General features: G+C 37.6%; 1 protein-coding gene across 1 annotated transcript; it reads right to left on the minus strand.

Moving 5' to 3' along the window:
• Positions 1 to 1905: 1905 nt before the first annotated feature.
• Positions 1906 to 22791, minus strand: NGLY1 (N-glycanase 1). Its single transcript, XM_068674396.1, has 12 exons — positions 22628 to 22791; positions 22336 to 22450; positions 19982 to 20224; positions 17304 to 17460; positions 13918 to 14140; positions 13553 to 13674; positions 13103 to 13248; positions 12816 to 12926; positions 8231 to 8395; positions 6653 to 6841; positions 3237 to 3414; positions 1906 to 2718 (listed from the first exon to the last, which is right to left on the minus strand). The coding sequence occupies exons 1-12, from the start codon at positions 22753 to 22755 to the stop codon at positions 2543 to 2545; spliced, it is 1953 nt and encodes a 650-aa protein (XP_068530497.1). The 5' UTR covers positions 22756 to 22791; the 3' UTR covers positions 1906 to 2542.
• Between the last annotated feature and the right edge of the window lie 668 nt (positions 22792 to 23459).

The raw sequence follows: 23459 nt of genomic DNA on the forward strand, positions 1-23459 counted from the left end.
ATAGGATAGGAGGTATCAAAATTCTGCTCCAGTGGCTCCTTGCTACCTGAAATTGGTAACTGCAGAGGAGAATAAACTGTACTGACCTACTGTAGACTTTTTTTTTTATTTTAAATTGCTGAACTGCTCAAAGAAGCAAACCAGAGGTTTGAAACCCTAGTTGGAATTGGAGATTTTTTAAAAAATATCTTTAATAAATGCTAAATGTTGACAAATACTATGGCATGCCAATTTCTAAACTTGTAGTGTACTTCAATTTTTAGCTTAAGCAACTAAATGTAAAGAGGAGTGTGAATGTAGAGAAGAGGACAGATATCCTGATATCTGCTTGGCACAATCTCTGCTCCCCTTGGTGTTCCTTTGTTTTGGCTTGTTTTGTTTTAAACTGGAAGAACTCTGCAAATGGGTGTTCCCAGCTTCTGGCAGCCATATGTGCTGCCTACCATCTGTTTTCATTCCACTGTGCTATGGAGACAAACATACTTTATATTTAGTGTTCTACATTTCCTGATGTTGCACATAATGCGGTTTAGACATAAAATATAACCCCCATTATGTGAAAAATGCGCTGTGGATAACTGATGAGTAAAGGTGACAGATTATCACGAAGGATCAGATGAGATAATTTTTACTTATATCTTAGCACAAATACATAATTATGTACAGATTGTTTGCTTGGTTTTTGTACTCTGTGTTTTCTCTCTATGCTGCCTACAAGGAACTTCCTTCATATGTTTCAAACATTTTTTTTTCTTTTTTCCTTCCCCCACCAGGTTCCTGGGGTGTAGGAAATTACTCCTATGATTTCTTGTGTTGCCACTAGTGGTTGCTGTTCTGCATGCAGCATTCAGATCAAACCAGGATATGAACAAAAAGTTTGGTTTTGAAAGTTGGTTTTGTTTTCTATTTTCTTCCAACATAGTACATAGATTAATATATAACACTTTTTTTGGGGTTCCTGCTCAAAATCTCTGAACTAGCATTTAGCTGAAACTAAAGCAGGAGGAGGTTTGAATGGAGACTGGTAAATTTACTTTGCATTTGTCAATTGTAGGTCAACATCCTTCCAAACAGTTCCCTGCCACTGAGTTGTTCTGGATTAAGGGAGTGATACTCTCTCTTCCTATTCCCTCCCTCATAAACTGTCAATTTGCATTCTGAGGAAAAGCATACACATCATCCCGTCACTCCTGAGCTGTTGTAATCTACTACTTTAAGACATCTGTAGTATAACTTTGGTGTCTATGATCACTGTGCACTTGCAGTTTTCTAAGGAAACCCAAACAGTCTAATATTTACTTCATTTGTTGTAAAGTCAGCAAATGCTTATTTCAATGCAAATGATTTCTGACAATCATTTCAAATCAATACAGTAATTGGAAAGGTCAAAAGAAAAAGCAGGGGGAAGAAAAAAAAAGCTTTAAAAATTCCTGGCCTTGGGATCATCATCCCTAATATTCACTTATGTTCAAATACAACTTTAGCCATACTTTGCATTATAGTCCTATGATAGAAAATTTCCTGTATATTCCAGCCATAGCCTTCCTCAAATTCTCTGTAGAGACTGTCTAACCTAAACATTCATTCCATACTTTATTCACAGCATTGCTACATCTGGTATCTCCTGGGTGGCAGTTTTATTATATCCAATGCAAAGAAATTTAAACATTGCATAAAGAAACAGAAAATTGTATTCACTTCTGCATCAAGACAATAGCTAAAAAAAATTATTTCAACCTATACACTTCATAAATCTGTAAAAAGGTGCATAAATTTCAATTTATATTGTAAAAGAATATGTATAATGAGTAATTTTTTGTATATAAAAAACTGATGCTCTTATTCATTTTCAAATCTAAATTTCACATCACAAGCCATGACAAAATTTTAGGTACATAAGGAATATTTCTTTCAAAATTAGTTTATTTTCCTAGCATAATCATATGTCCAAACATTTCTAGGTAATAAAACAAGTTTAATACTTAGATATATAACAATATTATTTTCAGATAGCTTCAATATTTCTTATTTGAGCTTTTCTGGTTATTACATAAAATCAGATTTTTCTTTTAAAATGTCTAAGGCTTCTATTACTCTTTAAAGTATTTTAAAATCATCATAACATGTCTGTTGCAATCAGAAAATGTAATTCAAACTGTTTTTCCAAGACACAGGTTATTAAAAAAAAGTAAAATAATCAGCAAGCCAACCTCAAAACTTCAAATTACAATTGCTCTGTGCTCCTACAATCACATTTTGGTTTCTAAAATCTGCTTTCCTTTCTTTAAAGTTTAAGCAAAGGTATTACTTTAATGATTCAATCTCTTAATTTGGGTGTTTTTAAAATGAAGAAGGTTTTCATTGAGATGTTTACCTACTCAACACTTCTGCAGTTTCAAGTTGGCTAAACTGATGGATTGAAACAGGAAATAAGCTGCCAACAGGACAAACGGGAACTGCCAACCAAGTCTTCATATTGTATCCATGATTTAGTGTCTTCAAGGAATCCAAAGATGATTTATTTCACTATTTATTTCAGCTCTCAGAGGTCAGTAAGTTTTATAATTATCTCCAAGCAATTTTCTCCACATCCTGTTAAGCTTTCTCTGAACAGCTGTGTGTGTTGCCATGCAGTTTCACCATCCCCTCCATTTAGAATTGCTTCCAATGTAACTTCTGTTGCACCACAAAAATCTGAGTAGGAGCAAAGATTTTTATCTGTTGGAAGAAAAAGATAAACAATTAAGAAAACCTCTGCTCCAGACAGTATATAATGTTAGAATGCTTATTAAAAAGGGTAACATTAAATGAATGTTTAAGGATCTGAGTCATAACTACTCACATTAATCTATCAGCAGCAGAAAAAAATAGTGGCAGATTTTTTGTTATTATTTGTTTATTGTTAATATTCAGAGGACTTAGTCAAGACTGAAGCCACCACAAACACAAATATCTATCCTTCCTGGTAAAACACACAGGTATCTTGTATCCTCCGTGTTTTTCCTAATCTTTCCGTGTTGCAGGCAGGGTTGTGTACACTACTCAACTCGGGTTTTGTACCAGTTTTTAATACCAATTTTGATTAAACACACAGTATTTTATTGACCTTGCTGAAGACTAAGTTAGAAAATTCAATGTGCATTATGTGTAATTATTAATATCTGCCCGGTGCTCTTCCTATATAAACTATTTATTTGCAATTACACTTGTGCTGCATGATATAATTCCACACTTACCTCCTAAGAGAGCAATTTCTGTTGTGGGAGAGTATACTCTCCACTTTATTTTTCCACTTTGAAATGTCTGACTGCTTGTCCTAATTGAAACGTTTTCTATTTTTAGACCAGCTGACTTGCATTCAAACTTCCAGCTGATGGAAGCAGAGGATGACCCCTCTGTTCTGGCTAAATAAACCTAAGTGGAAACAAGACAGACATTATGTCAAAAACCTGTGATGATCAACACATATCTAATTAATTACTGTAATAATGATATTATAACTTAATATAGTGTACTTCCATTCTTTATTAAGCCTCTGAACATTTAAAACTGTTCATAGCACACTTTTGTATACACTCATTCTGAACCCTTAAATCTATTCCACAGTTTTGTAATCGTATGTGATTCACAGCCCTTCGCTAGGAACTTCACTAAACGATTTCAAAATGCTCATTAAAGCTTGACCCATGAAAATATCTACGCTCGTTATTCTTAAAAAGCAGACTTCTGGCTTTTATAGAAATCTACAGGCCCACACACTCAGTTTCATTTTTGTTGCTCAGGATTGCTGATGAAGAAAACTGTAATGAGTATTTTATTCTTTAGATGTGGCTCCTGGCTGCACATCACTCCTAGAACTTCATGTCTTGGTTAAAGTAAATCATCCATGCTGTCCACGTATACATCCTGTACTGGTATTATTTGAGCTGTTAGAGATTTGCATAATTTAATGTGTCCAGCATTAAATACATTTTGAATATCACGTGGCTGAAGAGTCAGGCTCATACATCAACATTTACTGAAGGGTTACTATGAATCCTCATAAGATTTTTGTAATATGCAGTACTTTCAACATGAGGCTACTTTCAAATCTGGTTCGCATAACAAACATTGCAGGTTAAAAGACTCAAACTAGCCACAATCCTTTTGGAATCCATAGTAACGAAACCGTTACCAAAATTCTGATATGTCCAGACTTGTGTTTAATGTCATACTGAGCGGATTTAGGCAGCTCTTTAGTTTTTAAAACTGGAAATAAAAACTCCGAATGAGATGATAATAAAGTACAGTAATATGCTTTACTAAGATCTCACCTTAATATAGAAATATCATTCCCAGACAATAAGTCAGGATTTTCATTTTATTATGCACCAAGGCACAAAAATGTTAATTCTCATGCATAGGAAAGCTGGAAAACCCTAAATGTGTGAGGTGTTACACCTGAAGATTACCTGTGGAAATGTAACAACATAACCTGCTTTCATGTAAATACAATCTTACTGTTCATGAAAGTGCTCATCTCCACATATGTATTTTAAGTACTTCAACTACTTTTAGCATGAGATTTTCCTTGATCAGAACTCACTGAACCGTCAATGCCTGTAAGGGTGCCAAAACTCTCCATTCATTACTATTTGGATGAGATACATTAAACATAGGCTTTAGGGATAAAAAACAAGTTAGTCTGGTTCATCTTCCATTGTTAATATCCAGGCATTTAACCAGAAACCGACAAGTTTCCATTTGTGCTTTTTTGACTCTCCTCTAACTTTTACACCTGGATAGTCTTTTTCCAGTATAATTGGAAAAAAGCTTGAATTCAGAAAATAACATCTCATTCAGATTCTCTTCCACTTCTAGAAGATAAGCTTTTAAAACCCACGGATATCAGGTCTTACAATGTTATCATCACCTATTGTGGGCTGCTTGTTTGAGCACTAGATGTCAAACTACCTCTAGGTAATCTTGCTACTGCCAGACTGACTATGATGATCAATTGATGCATGCCATCTCCATCATTTTGCAATAACACAGGGAAGACATAAGACACAACAGGCACTTCTTTTCTGTTACTTCTGGGCTAATACTTACAGTTATCTTTTTACACATACTTCCCATTCATCACACACTAAATGGTAAATAAAATATTTTATGGTTGGTGAATTTCTTGGACTGCTGCTGAATCAAACTCCAAATTTGTACCTACTAGATGTACTTGTGAAGTTAAAAAAAACAACAAAACAACCACCAACATGCAAACCCCAAGCAACCCTTCCCTCTTCTACCTCCCATAATACAAACAACTCACAAGAAAAATGTAATTTTAGATTCATACAAAACCATTCTACAGGATGCTATTCCTGTGAAACTAATATTCTAACACACAAGGCTGAGATATACCTACATCTATAGAGCTCCTCTTTTTTCAAGGCCATTCTCTCATCCTTTATCCAGAAAGACTGAGGAGCTCTTGAACACAAGGGTAAAGTCTTTCTGTCTGGTCTTATAGACCAGCTCCTCTATTTTATCTGATTGGTAGAGTTGAGCAGAACAGCAGACTTGTAATTGGTTTCACTGCAAAGACTGTTTCTTACAAAAGGAGGATGACTGATCATTGGAGACCTGAAGATACAATGTGCTACCAGATTTTTAGCAGATCTTAGGGAGGCAGAAAACAGATGTCCCTCATTCTGAGTTTTTGTTGCTTTCTTTTCCTACTAATCTACTCTTCTGTAACATCTTTTATATCATTCTCTATTTTTTTCTTCTCTTTTAGGGATAATAACCTCTCTCAATTATTCTCCGATAGCATTTTGCAAGTCATTTATGTATAGACCCAGGACAGAAAATGTCAGAAGAGAATTATACACTTGCTCCATTTTTCATTACTGGGAAGCAAACCATTGCTTAAGCTGTAAGAATGTTTGGCCAGAGACCTTTCAGGCTAGTAGGATGACAGGGTAACAGAGCAATAACATGCTCTAGTCCCTGACAGGAAGGCTCAGTTCCACAGTTGGGAGCTGTCGCTGGAAAAGCTGTTTGCTGGTAAATGACCCTTTCCCATCCTACAGGCATCAATTCTCTGCTTCCTAGATTTAGAGCATATGATTCTTCTGCTGCTCAGTGTCCTGACAGATGGGAAGGAGCCTGGGCAGGGTATACAATAATCTGGTTAACTGACAATTTTTTGCCTTCTTGCAGATGGAACCATAATGTTTAGGATGACAATTTCTTCCTTTGGCTGTGCATCACAGAGATATAATACACACTATAAAGCTATTCTCCTAAGCCAAAAAAAAAAAAAAAAGGAAAAAAAAACACCACACTTTTTTGGAGAGAAGGATTGCTTTTCAATAAAACAGCAATGCATCCTAAGTTTGCCCAAAAGCATAATAAGGAAAACAGTTTTTAAAATTTGGTGCTCTAGCAGGGATTCTACCTTTCTGAAAGGTGAGCTAAAATTATTCCCAATTTCTTAAATCATCTGGCAATCTTCTCTGAAGCTTAACAGCTTAATATTTACTAACATCAGCTAAATTGTATAGGCACCAAGAGAGGTTTTGATGTCAAACACGGGCAAGAATTTTCTGTTTTACTCACATTATCATACTTCCATGGTAGATTTAACACTTCTAATAAATGTTACCCTTACCATTTTCCAATCTGTTTCAACCTTTCTCCAAATAGACTCTGCCTTCCAAACACCAGCTTCCCAGCCAGTTATTTTTTCATTATTATTGGAAATCCGTATATAACTATCTTCCACTATATTGTAGGTGAGGTGGAAGAGTTTAGACGTCTTCTCTTTTTCAGAGGGAACAAAAATTACTTCTTTTCTCTTCTGAAAAAGGAAAAAACAAAAACAACAACAGAAAAAAAAACATCAGCACATTCAATCCCCAGTGAATTTCGGTAAAACTATGTTACTTTTAATCAGTGTACCATGATTTCCCAATTCAGTTTTGCTGCCAATTGGGAAAATATAATTTGAAAATAAAACGCACCTTAATTTTTAAAGAGGTCACAGAACAAAAGCATTTTTATGCTTTTTTTTTTTTTAAATAAATAAACAAACAAACTACTTTCTGACAATAGACTTGCATCTTTTAAAGAGAGGAACAATACTTTGTTGTTTTAATTTTTCATATAATTACTTTCAGAAGCAAACCGTTAACATAAAATAAGTAAATTTAAGGAAAGCGATTAACACGTTAAGAATAGAAATCTTTTATGTTGAGTATATTTCTAATTCTTTTATAATCAACAGGTAAATGGTTATTCTGAATGCCAAACGTGAGTGTGTGACTATCACATACAGGTGGCTTGTATATAATAGCTTCAGAATCAACTTCAAGAAAAAGGTAAGCCACAAACTTTGTAACTACACAGTATTACTTTATTATTATTATTATTTTTAAGATTTTTCATTGTTCTTATGAGTTTCAGGAAAAAAATCAAACCTTTTAAGCTATAGAGAACTGAAATTCTTCGTTTCTGAAACTTAATGTTATGAAACCCATTAATCTCACCTAACCACCTCTATTTAGGATTGACAATCATTCCAGATGACAGGATCACTACAAAATCAATGTCATGAGTGATGGTTTAAGTCACATCTTTACATACCAGCTCAAGCTAAAAATGTCTCAAGTTCTGGGAAACTATCTTATCATAAAAGAATTCAAAATAAAGTCTTGCATTCTGAAATAGTTAAAAACATTGATAAGAAAACCATTCAGCCTTATGTGAATGGAACAAGCTCTTAAATAAGCTCTTAATCGTTCCTGCACTGTTTTATTAACAAAAATAGTTGCTCAAAACCTGCTTTTAGGCTTTAACCAAAAGTACCTAATAATACAAGTACACAATTTAAAAAGTTTTCCCAACAGCTTCCAACTGCCTTAAAACTTCCTAGTTCTGTTGCATCATAAGTAATCAAAAGGAAAAAAAAAATAAATTAACTTTTAAGTACAAAACACACTTTCATGTGATTCAGTTACTGTCAAATATTTTTTGAATCAATAAACTACAGTAAGTCCTCAAAACTTTTTTGTGTGCCTCTACTGAACTCACAAACTGGCACCTAACACTTTTCCAAGTTCACTGTTTGAACAAAATCTTCAGTCTACCTACCACTAACTCATGAAGCACTATTCCTCTTCAGACCATAGCCACACAACCTCTAGAGTTAGCTACCTCTAGGATGGTCACCAGTGGAAAAGTTAAATACCTCTGAACCAGCTTCACCTCTGGCTACTCGCCAAGCCATTGAACCTGATGTCCTTCCGCCAAATTCTCCTGGCTTAGGTGGTTTAGGAGACATGAACTGAACAAGTTCCACGATTCTTCTTTGCAAGAGCTCACTTTTTCTGCTTTCTGCAAAGAATCGTTGTCTCTGAAAGACATTTAAGAAAAAAGTTAAAGGGTCAGAAAAAAAATCTATTTTTAATTCTGTTCTAGACTGACACCAGCAGTAAAAAAAATGAAAAAAAGAGTAACATTTAAATTTAGAATGACTGTTAGAAACATTAATTTTATTCCACATGTGCAAATATAAATCAGTCATAACTGTAGTTATTTGACAGTGCTGTTTAGGTGCTTTTTCTGTGAATTTTCATGCACTAACTGTGTGGATTTATTTTAAAATAAGATTTGTGCTATGTTTGTATTTGCTTGGATGGTAAAATACTTCCATAGCATATTTTTTAGTTATTCATATGCATTCTGTACCTTAGCTGTTCTTGATATTATCTGGGGAAAAAGAAAGCAAACGTAATTATTGGGTCAAACTTTTCTTCTCTAAGGCAGAGTGATATGGCTGGCAGCAGTCTTGGTTTTGTGATTAAATCCAAACAAAAGATTCAGTTGGTCCCTGAAAGAATTATTTCACAGTGACTGATTCTATCATAAATAAACTATGACACTCCTATTTTTGCAGATATCAGAAAACTGAGGGGGGAAAAAAAGTCATACTTCCAGGTAAATTAAGCAAACCTTAGAGGAGAAGAGGGATTTTGATGTTGCTTATCCTAAGTTATTAATTCCACTCTACAATCCTGTTTGAGCCACTTTGAGGGAGGGAATCCCATGGTTAGGGGTTATCACCACTGATACTGGTGATGCCACACTGAGAACTAGTTGCCCTTGCTTTGTATCTGTTGTAACAGTATCTGAAAAAGTTGTCAGAGGAACAGAGAGCTTGTGCACAAAAGGGGTGTTTCCAAAACCAGGCCTCTCATGTAGGAAACAAGAAATTACGGAAATCCTCAACTGTAGGGTACAAATATGTGAATTCTTGTCCCTGCTCCCTCCCCTCACACCTCCCAACCCACTCTTGCATATAAATGCCAGCAGTAAGCTAAGATGTGTTAACACCTTGACTCTGCGGAGATCAACAGTGAACACAGTGGGAAAACCTGTTACTAAATTTCCTGTAAATTATATTGCTGTCAGTAGCACTGCTGCACTGAAACGGATTACAAGAACTCCATTATATGCTGTCATGGCTTAAACTTCCTGCTTTTGTTTCTTCCTAAGGCATTATGCTCTACATGCACACCCAGACTCTGTCTTTCTTTGGCAGACAGATGCAAAAGGAAGGAAGGAAGGAAGAGGGGTTGTGAACTACAGCTTTAAAATAATTTCTGCATCACGTGCTGTTTGTGTTTCTTGAAGAACTGCATGCTTTTGGGAGACTGACTGATAAACTGCAATTTAAGTGGACCCACTGCTGGGTAAGCAACAGATAATCTGAGGATTGAAATTGAATGCCAAACCATTAACATGGATGCTGGTTCATCTCACATCAATCACCCCAAGATGGCTGCAGTTTTATCTCTTATTTATTAGATCTCCTTTTAAGAGCTGACCTGACTGTAGCAATAATCATTCACAATTACAAACAAAATTGATCCAGTTCTGGAGCAAATAAGATCATTTGTTTCCCTACCCCACCATCACTTTCCAATGAAGGCAGTGGAAAGCTCTGAGGTCTCCCTCCTCTTTCTATATGTTAGGCAACATATAATGGACTAGATCCTGGCAGTGCCCATACAAAGAAAGCAAAGCAGAGTGTTGCAGTAAGATGCAATAGGTCCTATAGAATGACAGCAGGTGTTAGGTGATCAGCAGGCTGGCTACACCCATTCAGGAGTGCCTGACCCAAACAAAATGCACAGTAATTCTGAGAAGCAAAATCATGTATTGAATAGATCGAACTAGCTACGCCCCTTTTCCATTTAACAGTGAGAGGCATACAACATCCTTTAAATTGGTGTGTTGTCTCCACTTAGCCACTAAATAGAGACACACAGAGAAATACCAATCAGAGCAGTTGCTCTTTACACAGGAAAGCAAAATATTGACCTCATAGAATGTCTTCACTGACAGCGCAGCAAAGGTGATGATGTGTACTGTACACTGTGCTTCTCCTCAGCTGTAACTTAGAGGAACTGAACCTGAAAGATGCTGTGTTGGAGCTCTGCACCAACAGGTACTGAGCCTAGTCCTCCAAGTGAAGAGCCATGCTCTAGTTGATGATGGAAAAAGGGAGAGTTAGATGTCAGCCTCAACCTACATCAATTATCTGCTGAATAGGCTGCAGTGAAGGAAACGCAATGGAGACCTGGAGTAATGGAAACCTGCTCTAAGACATACTGATGTTTCTAGCAGTGAGCTGCCTTAGTCATCTACTGACAGCAGATGCTACTGAATAACCCCTGGAGAGCCTCAACCAGCCATTTCTTAACAGCCCTCTGATTCCCAATGCATTGTCTCCTTAGTATGAACTTCAGGAAAGGCCCTTGGACTAGGACAAAGGTCAGTAACAAAAACTGCTCTTCAAGCTATCTCCTTACAACTGGCCTCTAGTCCCTGGAAACCCAATTTCAACTATAACAGACAAAAGAATGGAGACTAAGAGCAGTTACTTACAGACACTAATTAAATTAACCCTGTCAAACATATCCTGAACAGCTACTGGGCAAAAGAAAGCATGGCAGGAGGAGGAGAATGAGTATCACTCAGCTTGGAAAAAGAGAGGGTAATTTATCAATCTCTTTTAAGGGCGTCTTATTTTGATAAAGGTGTTCTATTAGATCCATCAGGCAGATTTAATAATACTTAAAAGGAGTAGGGAAAGCATGCAGGATAGAGAAGAAAGGTCTAGGATTTCCCACATGTAGAGAAAAGCCAGGAAAAGCCAGGGGTGTTTGGGAAGCACATGTATAGCTTTCTTCCTTGTACTCAGGTTTAAATGAAAATTTCCTCTAAAACATGACCAGAGCGCCTGTTCTTTCTTGATTGAAAAGTGCTCATGTCAGCTCATGAGCTGCACCTATAAAGAAGGTGGATAGAAGTAAGAATCAGACCAACACGCAGCACCATCTGTTGGAGATGGCAACACATTTTTTTACTGGAGTTCTCCATGCTTCTGTAAGTGAAACAGAGCACAATCTTACAGCAACATCACCGATATAAGCCAGCTCACGAGTCATTTATAGTCTTTCCTCATTCCATCAATACTGCCACAATATTTTAAATTTTCTTCTTACTAATCCTCTATCAGTACTACCACCTAATGCTCAGTCTTGAACCAGCACCCCATTTCCAAGGTTTTCTTCAAGTGGTGAAGAGGCTGGTGACTGATTGCTATCTCCAGTTGACCTGAATTAAAAGCCCTCAGATCAGTTTTGTAGTAGCACGGGCTGATCAGAGGACTTCACTAAATTCCTGCAACCCTTCAAAAAGTACACACGTTCCCCAACTTGAATTTCTGATCCTTAACTTCATTTCGTTTTGTTAATTTGTGGTCAGCCTTGTCTGTATTCTACTCTGTGTGTGACTGATTTTTTGTTACTGATGAAAGTTTTAAAGCTGGGACTTGAAATCACAAGTCCAGCTCAACTCTTCACAGCATGTGACTATAACCCTCAAGCCAGCAGGTCTCTAAAAAAGGAATGTGTTAAGCCATCAGCTTTACTCTGTTACAGGAACCAATGTTTCTGTGCAAAGAAATTAGCCCTGGAAGGAAGTGAGGACACAAACTTTAAGGGTGATTCAATGTTCTGTGGGATTCTAGTATACTGAGTCAAGAAAAGTTTATCCTGTACTAAGAAGGGAGGGCAAAAAGTTTAGCAGAGAGATACTAAGTGCCCTCGGGTTCTGTGACTGTGACATACAGGTGCAAATGGCCCCATGTGCTGGTTTGGGTACATTAATGATTGGTATATGTGGCTCTGAGCCAGAATTCTACTGATGTTATCAACACTTTTTGAAACTCTAGGAAAGAACCTGTGAATCATTCCCCCCCTCACAACTTTCTAGGCACTGTAAAAAAAAAAAAAAAAGTAATGGAAAACAAATTAGGCCTACATTTTCTGTTAACTGTAAATACTATTGTTTCCAAGTTATAGCATTTTTGAAGGCAACTGCCTTTAAAGAGTCCATGTAGTTACAAAGCAGTTGTAGTTTGTTACTGTATCTGTTGATGAATAAATGTACTTAAAATCTGTTAAGGAAAAAAATAAACATACACACAATATGTATCAATATGTATTTTATCTACATAGACACCTTTATCCCTGACAATGTAAGACACACGTACCATTCTTTATCTCATTTCAAATAAGCTCAACACTGAAAAACTTAAGTACCTCGCGCAAAATGAGTTCCTTACAATTAACGATGTTTTACTTTCCATAAAGCAGGGACATTTCCATGAGGTTACAAAACACATTAATTTGTTCAAAGACTTCATATTCAAGGAAAACACTTATGTTTCACTTAAAGAAACCTATTTAAGAAAAGTTACATACCTTTCTATTGAATGTGTTAATTGTTTCACGTAGTGTAGCTTCACCAAGCACTGTCCTTCTAGTGAGTACTTCTTTATGCTTACAGCTGTATCTCCAGGTGACATCAACAACCTCAAGCACAAATTAAAGAAGAAAATAAAGCAAACAAGATTCCCATATGTCTGGCTTTAAAATAAAGAGGCTAGCTAGTAGAAGTATGTTTTTCCCTAATAATTCTGGAAATCACATTACTTCACACGCTTGCCTCAGGGTACACTTTTTTTTTTTTAAAGCATCACTATTCCTACCTCATCTTTGGAAAATGCGATTACATAGGAGAGCTTCTTTCCCCACCCAGTTTCATAGAGAAGAGGTTTATCACAGGCATTTTCACAGGGATCACAGTGAAGCCACCTTTTCTGAGATGAAGAATATACTTCAGTCCATACATGATCTACATAAGAAAGGTAGAAAGTAAACAATGAATAATATGGATAGATTCTCTCTACTAATAACACAGAATACTATTATAGGATCATGTTCCCTTTGATTCGACAAAAGATTATCACTGAAATCAGGCATCTAACCTTAGTTGCAGAACTGTGTTTCATCTCTCACGCATGAGAAGAAATAGAATTTATATTTTGTTAGCTGGACTGAATAACTTTACGTGGTGCCTATGGGCTAATATAACCTTAGAACCATAAAATAACCTCGTTTTGAATTATTTGTATTAATACATTCTGTAATACTGTTACCTGTACAGTCCCAGACATATCTGGCTTCAAACCCTACAGCCCTGCAGCACAGTGTAAAACAGTTAGCCCACTCGCCACAGCGTCCACATCTGGTTTCCAGAAGTTTCTCAGGATTACCATACCTAGAGGAGAAAAAAAAAAGAATAATTGAAAACACATTTCACCTTTCAAAATTTTTACATCATGATTGCCTATCTATCTCATCTTAAAGATACATTGCTGTTTCACCAACCATCCTATCATGTTGCATAAAAAGGCCTCTCTAATCTTTCATGTAACAACACTTGTTCACAAAATGGACAAATGTATAGCTGTTTTGTGAAAGACAAGAAAAAAAAAAACAAAGCAAATCTTTGTATGCTCACCTTGGGAATCTATTACAGAACTGACACTGGTTACAGTAATGATTTTCCACTTGACTAGCATTCCACCTTAGATCATCATCAGTCGGTGTCAGCTTGTCACTTCTCTGTTCTGTTTGCCCACCACACCTGCTGCAAGGAAGACTATTTACCCAATGAAAAAAGTCATTCTTAAACCAGTTCAAGAGCTCCAACAGCAAGAAGTCGTCTTCATTCACATGTGCACCTGTAAAATTTACACAACACGGATTGATCAAATAGCAAAACAATAATTTAGCTAACTTTCCAGTATCTACCTAGATCACTGTCTCCTGGTGCCTTATTATATTTTAGAGATCTCATAAAATGAAGGTTCACGTGTTTCTTAAAAACACTAGAAAGAAAAATCTAAGTTCTGAAGACTAAGTAGCGGCAAACTATATTTAAAAACAAACAAACAAAAAAATGCACTACTGAACACTACAGCTCGAGTAAGAATTAGGAAATTCTCAGAAAAACAAGTTAGATATACAGTGAAGCCAGGTGAACTTCCCTCATTCCCCTCATATTCTTCTAGGACTATGGAAGAGATAGTATACAAACTATTTTTTTGCTCCTAAACATTCTTCTCCCATTCTTTGGTATTACACTAGGAGTAATTAGGAGCTATGTAAACAAAGATGAGTTTGCTTATGACTTCAGCAAATATTAGCTTTGTCAGCTTACTCAAGGTGACACAGGAAGTCACTATTTTTCTACTCTGATTCTGCCACATTAATGGCACACACACACTAAACTTCTAACCTTTTGTCCTATGTTCACAACAGGTATGTTCCCATGTGTAGATGTTGTACTGTTGCTATTCCACCATTTAGAAATAGCCTCACTTCACCTAACAAATTATTAAATCCACTCTTCTAAAAAGAGATCCATCCCTTCTAACTCCTTATAGGCTTTAAATGTATGTTGTGCTCCAATGCCCACAGGGATTCTCCTCCTCAGATTCATAAACAATAAAGTAAATCTTCCTATTAACTCCACCATGCAGGCCACACTGCAATCATCAGTATCTAATACCTGGTTATTATATGACTGTAGTTTGCTTATAGTCATGATGCAGACAGGTCTGACTTATGAAAATATGAATATATATAAAAAAAAAACAAAAACTATGAATGATGTTTAAAAGGAAGTTTGAGCAAATCTGTGCACTAGCTTCTTCTTCAAGATGGTGAGGAAGGAATAGATGAAGATGTACATTTAATTCATCTAGAGATGAATTCACACCTTCCTCTAAAATTCTTTGTCTGGTATGGAAGACCAGGGGCCCCTATTAAACACACATTGCCAAGAACATGAAGAGTATTAGAGAAGATAACCTGTTAATCAAAGCAAGAAAACCTGAGACTTCAGACTGACTTATAATTACACAACAATGGAAATTTTAATGCATTGTATGTGCAGAACATCTGTGCTGAAACATTCTGACAAAGTGTTATTGCTTACAAAATGAACATGCTCATGCATTTGAACTTCCTGACAAGAACAGAATGAGAAGATTCTGAACACTGGCTATGGTCTTTTTTTGGACAACAACACATAAACCAGAGTCTGTCTATGAAAACGTAACTGGTATCATATGAACGTTCTTCTTTTGGTTTGTAAAATAGGCCCTGCAAGCAAACATCGCATGGAAAGAATGACAAACGTGATCTATTTGAACAGAAAACAGCTGGCTGTAACATGCAGCTATTTTCAACTGCAAAAGCCATCTTTCTAATGGAAAGTGGTAAAGGAAAACAGTCAAAATTGTGTTTCTGCTCAAACAATCTTCCTAACAGTCTCCTATGGTGCCAGGTAGGGAAAATCCTAAGAACAAGTGTCACTTACCATCAAACAGTTGTTCCCACAGGTGACCGCCTTAATATAGTAACAAACCAAAGACACTGAAAGGGCTAATTAGCCATATATCTCCTACATAGTCCATTTCCAAAGGAACATTTCTATAAGGCTCTAAAAAAATGCTTTCAAACTGTCACAACCCAGTGATTTTCTCCTCTGCATCTAGATTAAGCCCTGGAAGCCATTTTGAATTGATCAGCTCAATGGCTTGGGAAGAAGCATCTGTACACATCACCCTCCTTCCTTCCTTGCTTTGGCACCAGGGTGCACAAGAGAACAGAAGCAGGGTCTAAGACATACATTTGTCCTTTTTATTTATTTATTTTGTAAAGAATTTAAATCATTTTTTATTTCTTACTGCTAAGTCTTTTTACCATTGCATCGTACTAGATTGTGATAAGAATGCTTTATACTTGCTTATGTGGTGTACTACTTCCTACTGTAGCTTTATAAAAAAAAAAATGAAAAATTACTATGAAATTCATTCTCAAAAGTTCACTTATGCCAAAGGTGCAATTACAGGTTCACATGGCTGTATGAAACACCTCAGTCATTTAGAAAAATGATAAGAGTAGCTTATTTCTGGTTTGTAATCAACAGCATCCCCATCAAGCAAGCTGAATTGTTCTAAAGTCTTCTGTCAAAGATTCACAAGAAAAAGGATTTATTTATTTTTTTTTTAAATCTAAATATGGTTTTGGAATCCTATTTAAAAATATATATATCTTGCATAATTTCACTATATTGATGAAATAATCTAAAACTCTTAGTTAGAAACAATGCTTTTTCGACAGACAAAGTCTTAGTGAATTCAGAAGAAATTTGTATTTATTAGAAAAATACATATTTGTAGCATCAGTGCCTAAGATTTATGCTTATGCTTCAATTCTTGCTCCAAGAGGGATGCATTTGAACAGTGTTATTCATTTAAGCATTTGCAAGAATGATGATTCTTTGCATGAAGTTGTGCTTTGGAAAGGCCATATGCAAAAATCTCTCCGATAACATTATTAACAAACGTGACATTTTGCGTTTTTTTTTCCTGAATTTGGAATTGTAGTACAGACAGGAAAACTAAGCTCTGACAATTTCAAAACAATGATGATAAAGAAAAAACAAATTCCCTTCCCTCTTGTAGTTAGTTCACTCTAGATGTAAGGATTATAACAGTAAATGCTCACTCAATTTGTCTCCTTAGCACTGTTTGCTGCTAATTTCGAAATAAAGAATTCAGAATTTGTACATGAAAGCAAGTAATGGATGGATGGATAGGCACAAATGAAATAGAAAAATGAAGTGTTTTTAGATAGAGAAAAAAGAAAGAAGTGAAAAATAGTAATGGAGTGAAAATCAGTAATGATTTTCAAGTTTTCAGTGAAGATGGCTTTTCTAACTTAGAAACAGCATCTGGAATTTGCAGACATCTGACCAAATCCATATCCCTGAAGCACCCAAATGTTTGAAAGAATATTTCTGGTTTCATACACATTGCAACTTGGTGACATTACCTTTGTCCAGTCTTGTAGCTTGTGCTAACTTTTTCTGAGCCTTCCCTTTCAATTGCTGGAGGGGAATTGAAGCTAGTGCTTTCTGCTGAAGAGAAGGATCCTCATACACTAACACATGCTCAAAGTTGCTTCGAAGTACTTTCAAGAAATTTGCAGCCTGCAAAAGGATTTTCAGTCATAAAATGGCTTATGAACTTCCATCTCAAACCAAAAGAACCAAGCTCCCCTATTTTAGGGGTCACAATTCCATACTCACAAGTCACATTATTTACTTTTTAACAGCATAAATTTGTACAGATATCAAGAATTGCAACAAACACCACCACCCAAGCCATAAAGCCAACTTGTCATCTCTGAGCACTCTGATTAGTATCCTTCATAAAAAGTGTATTGACTCAAGGAGAGGAGGAATTTTAAAAGACACCTCTGCTAACAAAGTTTTTGACTTTTTTTTTTTTTTACCCGATTCTTTTTTTCTCCTTCTGGACACCTGCTACCTGAAATCTACAAAAGAATCTGTAATTCATTCAGTTTCCTGGACACTGCTACACCACCTGAACCAGTTCACAGGACTCTATTATTCATGAACACTGCTCGTCTATTTTTACTTCCTCTCAGATCAACTCTGATCCAGTTTTGAACATAGAACCCCGTGACCATATTTCACTAGAAACCAAAATACATGAACTGGGCTTCTTCACTCTGTTATCCTAAGTGTCACTTAGTGGCATGTGCCTGGGTGTATCTTCGAGTGCAACATATCTAAAAAGTTAGCTAGCTAAGTTACTAAGTAGTTAACAAGATACTTAATTCCCTTTTAAAGGGGATAACACAGAAAACTAAATGGAACATTAAAAATCAAGAGTCTGACATGCACAGGGAGGAGCCTGTGATATTGCTGAGTCTCCTTTTCTCTAGCAGTAGATCATGCTTCAGTCTTTAGCCTGGTTAACTCACATCTCTCTGCTCCTCTTAATCACCATATGATCCAGGAAGGGATCACAATCCATCCACTATAGTAGTAACTAGCCAGAGCTTTCCTTGCTCCTGAAGTCAAGAATGTCTCATGGTAACAAATGCAGAAGAGCCAAAGACAAAGGAAAAAACCAATGTGTTAGACCCCTAGAACAGTGCTTTTAGGATTATTCCTGTGCTGGATCTATTTTCCTGTTTGCACCTGTGATTCATGAGAGTCTTGGTAAGCAACACACTTGAAAGAAATAAAACTGCTCACACTATAAAAACCATTCTAAATCCCTCTGACATCTGACAGCAGTGCATACAGAAATAATATGGGTGCTTACTGAGAAACAAACACCTATTCCTGTGCAAACAAAGTGGCCAAGTCATAGCCAGAAGGCACTTTATGGACTTCCTTCTAATCAACACAGACTATATAAACTGAATTTAACAGGTTCAGAGAGCTGTTAGTGTAACTCCCCGAAGAGATTAACAGAAATACAGAGTTCTAATAGAGCTGCTTCTAAACTGGTTTGGTCTCGTCACCCACCCATGTTGAATCTCAAGAAGCCTAGAGAAACGTACGGACCAGTACTTCAGCAAGTGAAGTTTCACAGTCACTTCCAACCACCACCACAGAAGCGGCTGAAACAGTAAAACGCAGTAAGCAGACAAGCCAATACTAAAATAAACCCAGGCATTGCATCTATTCACTTGAACCCATGCTGTGCCATTTTTCTGCCTTGAATAGATATTGAAAAGAAACAGCACGACAGTTCAACATCCAACAATATATTGCTCATATCATTTAAAAAGAGACAAAGTCTGCTGAAGGATGTATAAGAAGCAAGCTTTTGGAAGGATCCATCTTGCACCAAGTTTTTTAAAACCAAACCCACAATGGTTGTAAAGGAGAAAATTCTTTAGGGTTGAGCCAAAGAATCCTTCAATCTTATATCCAACAGTACAACTGCTTCATTTTCCAGAGTAATATGAGGTCTTAAGACTCTTCTCCCATCAGGCCAAGTAACATCAGCTGAAATGAGGACTCTGCCCCTCTCTTTCTCTTGGCCAGGAACTTCATCTCAAACTCTTGCACAAGGGAAACAGCTTAACTATATATTTGTATTTGCCTGGCCTAATTATTGTCTCTCAAAACAGTTGTGCATGAATATAGAGAGCCCTCACAGGCCACGCATACAGGTCATGACACATGAATTGAGACATCAACAACTATAAACATATTAGTCTTGATCTCCAGTTCCTTTGTTGGTTATCAGACGACTACCAAACATAGCATACAACCTTGTCTTAGCTTCCTTCCCCCTGCCTCTGTGCTCTCCCACATTACTCCCTTCCAATACAAAATATTTTCATTTTGCTTTTTTTTGTCACACCCTGCTCAATAAGATGCATATCTGTGGACATCTTCAACAAAATCTCTTGCTAATATTCAACTTGAAATGTGATATAAATAGAAGTTGGATAGAGACCGAAGAAAACATTCAAAACCAACAAAATGCCACTAATCCAATCCTCTGCTCAGTGCAGAGTTAGCTATGAGGTCAGACCAAATTGCTCAGGGCTTTATCCAGTCAGATCTTGAAAACTTCCAAGTTTGCAGACTACACAACCTGAGCAATCTGTTCCAACAGCTGACTTCTTCAATCATTATATTCAGAATTAGTGTTCCTAGAAAGCTTTTAGGCAGTAATTACCATTTCAAGAGATTGCACAAGTGATGTTTCCAGCCGCTGCTGGGCAGGGGCACGAACAGGGTCAGCAGGTCTTGAAGGCTGATGTGCAGCTGCCTGAGTGCTGGCTACAGCTTCAGAGGATCCTGGTCTGTGGATCTGATTCGACTCATTCAGTCTGCTACTCCTCTCTCCAGCAATTAGATCTCTGATTTTACGTAGCTGCTCAATCGATGCTTCCTTAGGGAATATCAGGTGAGTTTCTCCCTAAAATTTAGGAAAATTAATTCAGCAATTAACATAGGTCTAAGCTAGTCGCTGGTTTATATTTGCTCTTGCTAACAGCTGTATCAATAACTGGAAGTTAGCCTAAGGTTTGACAGGATTTGGCGTTCAGATTACATTCCTTACACGAAAAACTTGTAGATCCCCCACAGCTGAAGCTATTAGATAAGTACCTACAGTCAGTCTAGAGAAAAGCTCTCATAATAACACACTTTTGTGAGCAACTTATTTTGCAGAGTCACACATGAACAATGCAATTATTGTTTAGCAGAGCAAGCAGCAGCAACAGAAATGAAAAACAAATGCAGTTCTTGCAGGACAGCAGTGAAACACTAGGCAACACAGTAGGATAGCCAATGTTTGGAGAAGCCCCTAGAACAGCATCCACTGTAATTATCTTCTACACTGGCATCTTTTAGTTTTTGTAATTTTTTCAGATGAGAAGCGTTCTTCTTATTTAGATCTGTACCCAGCTTGATTTTTGGGCTCCTATCTTTGATTGCAGCATGATTACTGCTGACAATCCAGTAACAGCAGATCAGTAATTAGGACAGAATCAGTTGCAATGCACTTAACATGAAGAAATACATTACTAAAAACATGAATACCCTGAAACGTTCATAGTTTAAAAGTTTCAGTTTTCAGTGCTTCTATTCATCAAACCAAGTAACGTGTTTATCTGCACCACTACCTTAGGTCACCTGCCATCGCAGATGAAGTACTTGACTAATTCTTATGATTACAAGATCGAACGAAATATACCAATTCAGAAGAGTCCTATTTTTTAAATGAGTAATTTAGCTTGCTAGGCAGACAAAATAATGAACATTTTAGCTATCAGTCAAAGAGACGTTTGTGAACTTCAGCCTCAATTGGCACAATAACCAGAAGCCTGAACCATGATGCTCTTAATGATTGGACAGAAGTGGGAGTAGCATTTTATGACACATTTAAAACGCCTATGTTATTGCTGCTTGAGTGCTTCACTAGCTCCATGGACTACCTCTTGGCTAAAACACATCATTAAAAGCCATCTCCTGAACGCCAGTAGAGAAATAAACCCACAGACCCATTTCTCTTCTCTGCAGTCACCATCTCCTTCAGCATACAATTTATTTATTTATTAACTTTAAGACAAATAATTGACTTCACCAGTACAGAAGGCAGAGGTCTCACAACAGCTGGACCTAAACAACGTCAGTTTCATGCCATGGTTACGTATGCATGCAGACAAAACAAAGCAAAGCTAGAGCAGTATCTTTGCACCATTAAGCGAGAGCTGTTTTTTCACCCCTGCACTCCTGTAACTACAAAGGTCGCTTCTAGCTCAACAAGCTTTGGAGTTAAAATATACTGAGACAGCGACTATTTCAGCATGTGAAGCAATCTTTGAAATGCATTTTTTATGAAGCAACAGAATCAAGATTCACTTGAGCCTATTTTAGGATGTAGTTTCATAACTACTTGAGTTCTAACTGCGTAAGTCCCACCCTGCCACTACTTCAATAGTCTGTTGCCCTCCACTGCTGTCATGACAACGCTAGTACTTGTGCGGATGCACTGTGAATTGGCTAAAAATGTATTTCCTTAAAATAACAAAAGAAGAACTTTCAGTCTCACTGTTAGATAAGCCCTGCTGGTGGTGGGAACAAGCAGCAGAAAAGCAGGATTGTTTTTTTCATCCTGATGACAGTTTTGGTACGTAAGCTTATAATATGGAAACTACAGCCTGAGGGTGCAGCTTGTTGTCCATGTAATAGGGGGTTGTAACTAGAATAGGGGGTTTTCCCTTCAATTCCCACCATGTATGTATATCTGACGATTCAGTGAACTAATAGGGTACCTGAGCATCAGAAAACCAATCTCACGCAGATTAGTTTAGTTCTCACCCCATCAGGATTTCTGAAGTAGCCTCACCGAAGTTTTCTGTTGGTTAACCACTGGTCTTTGTGAACAAGGCTTGAAATTAAACTAAGAAAATAGCAATTGGCTTAAAAGCTAGTGCCTTGCAACTGAGAGAGAGGAAGGTATACCGTTTTAAATTTTAGCACGTAAACCAATTAAAACATTAGGAGTGACTGGATTATACTCACCTCTTGAAACCCCATTTCAAACAAACATTCAACTGCTCCTCTGACGGGCAACAGCCTCGTGGAAAACGCTGGATTTCCAATCCGAATTAACCTGTATTTCTCTTCGGCAGGATTCCTGAAGAAATCGAAAGCGTTAATTACCTTTGCAAACTAAGCAAGCACCAAGCAGCCGGGTAACCGCACCACACAGCACACCCACAGCCCACCCCCACACAAACAGCCCCCAGCCCAGCGCCTCCTTTCGGCCGTTTCACCCCCACCCCAGCCGTGCCCCCCCCCCCCCCCGCCTCACCGCAGGATGTTGTCCGCGTAGGCCAGCAGCAGCCGCGAGGCCTCCAGGAAGGTGTCGCGGCCGTTCTGGCACAGCTCGCTCACGGCCGCCGAGCCGGCCGAGGAAGCGCGGCCCACGGCGGCCGCCATCGCTCCCCCTCCCTCCCCTCCCCACCGCCCCCCTTGGAGGCAGCGCGCATGCGCAGCGGGGCGGTGAGGCCGCTGCCCTCAGGCCCTGCCCAACGCCCCGCTGGTGGGGGGGGGGCGGAAACTGAGCAGACGCCTGATTCTTCAGCAAAATGACAGAAATATTTATTTTTTTTCTTCATTAAATTGCACTTTCTCCTTCCATTCTTTTTGTCTTCTTCATTACTTTTTTTATTATTTTATTTTATTTTTATTTTTTTCCTGCAGCAGGTTCCTCAAGTCTGTGTTGACGTGGCTTTGGCACACGCATTGTGCTCTGCCACGACAGTTCCTCCACTTCATGTATTTGATGTATGGCACCACATTTATTTTCATATGTAAAAACTTATTTTTTCCTACGTTTCCTGTCAGGCACAGCTGGAGCTTGGTCTCAGCCCAGATCACGCCCTGCTATTCCAGCATCCAGAAGGAGCAACTAAAGACTTTATTTTCACATGCATTGGTGCTGTTGGCCTATTTGTACGTGTTTTCAAGAGACTCCTATAAAGCCAGTTACCAACTTGCCTTGGTTTACCTCTTACTGCCCTTTTTGACACCATTTCAGCATCTGTGTGGAGAAACAAACTTTCTTCCAGCTGGGGCTGGGGGCTTGGTGAAGGGCAGGGATCTGAGAGGCGCACACAGCAGGAGGGGACTCAGAGAGGGCC

This window comes from Anas acuta, chromosome 2, assembly GCF_963932015.1.
Source record: "Anas acuta chromosome 2, bAnaAcu1.1, whole genome shotgun sequence".
Lineage (NCBI taxonomy): Eukaryota > Metazoa > Chordata > Aves > Anseriformes > Anatidae > Anas > Anas acuta.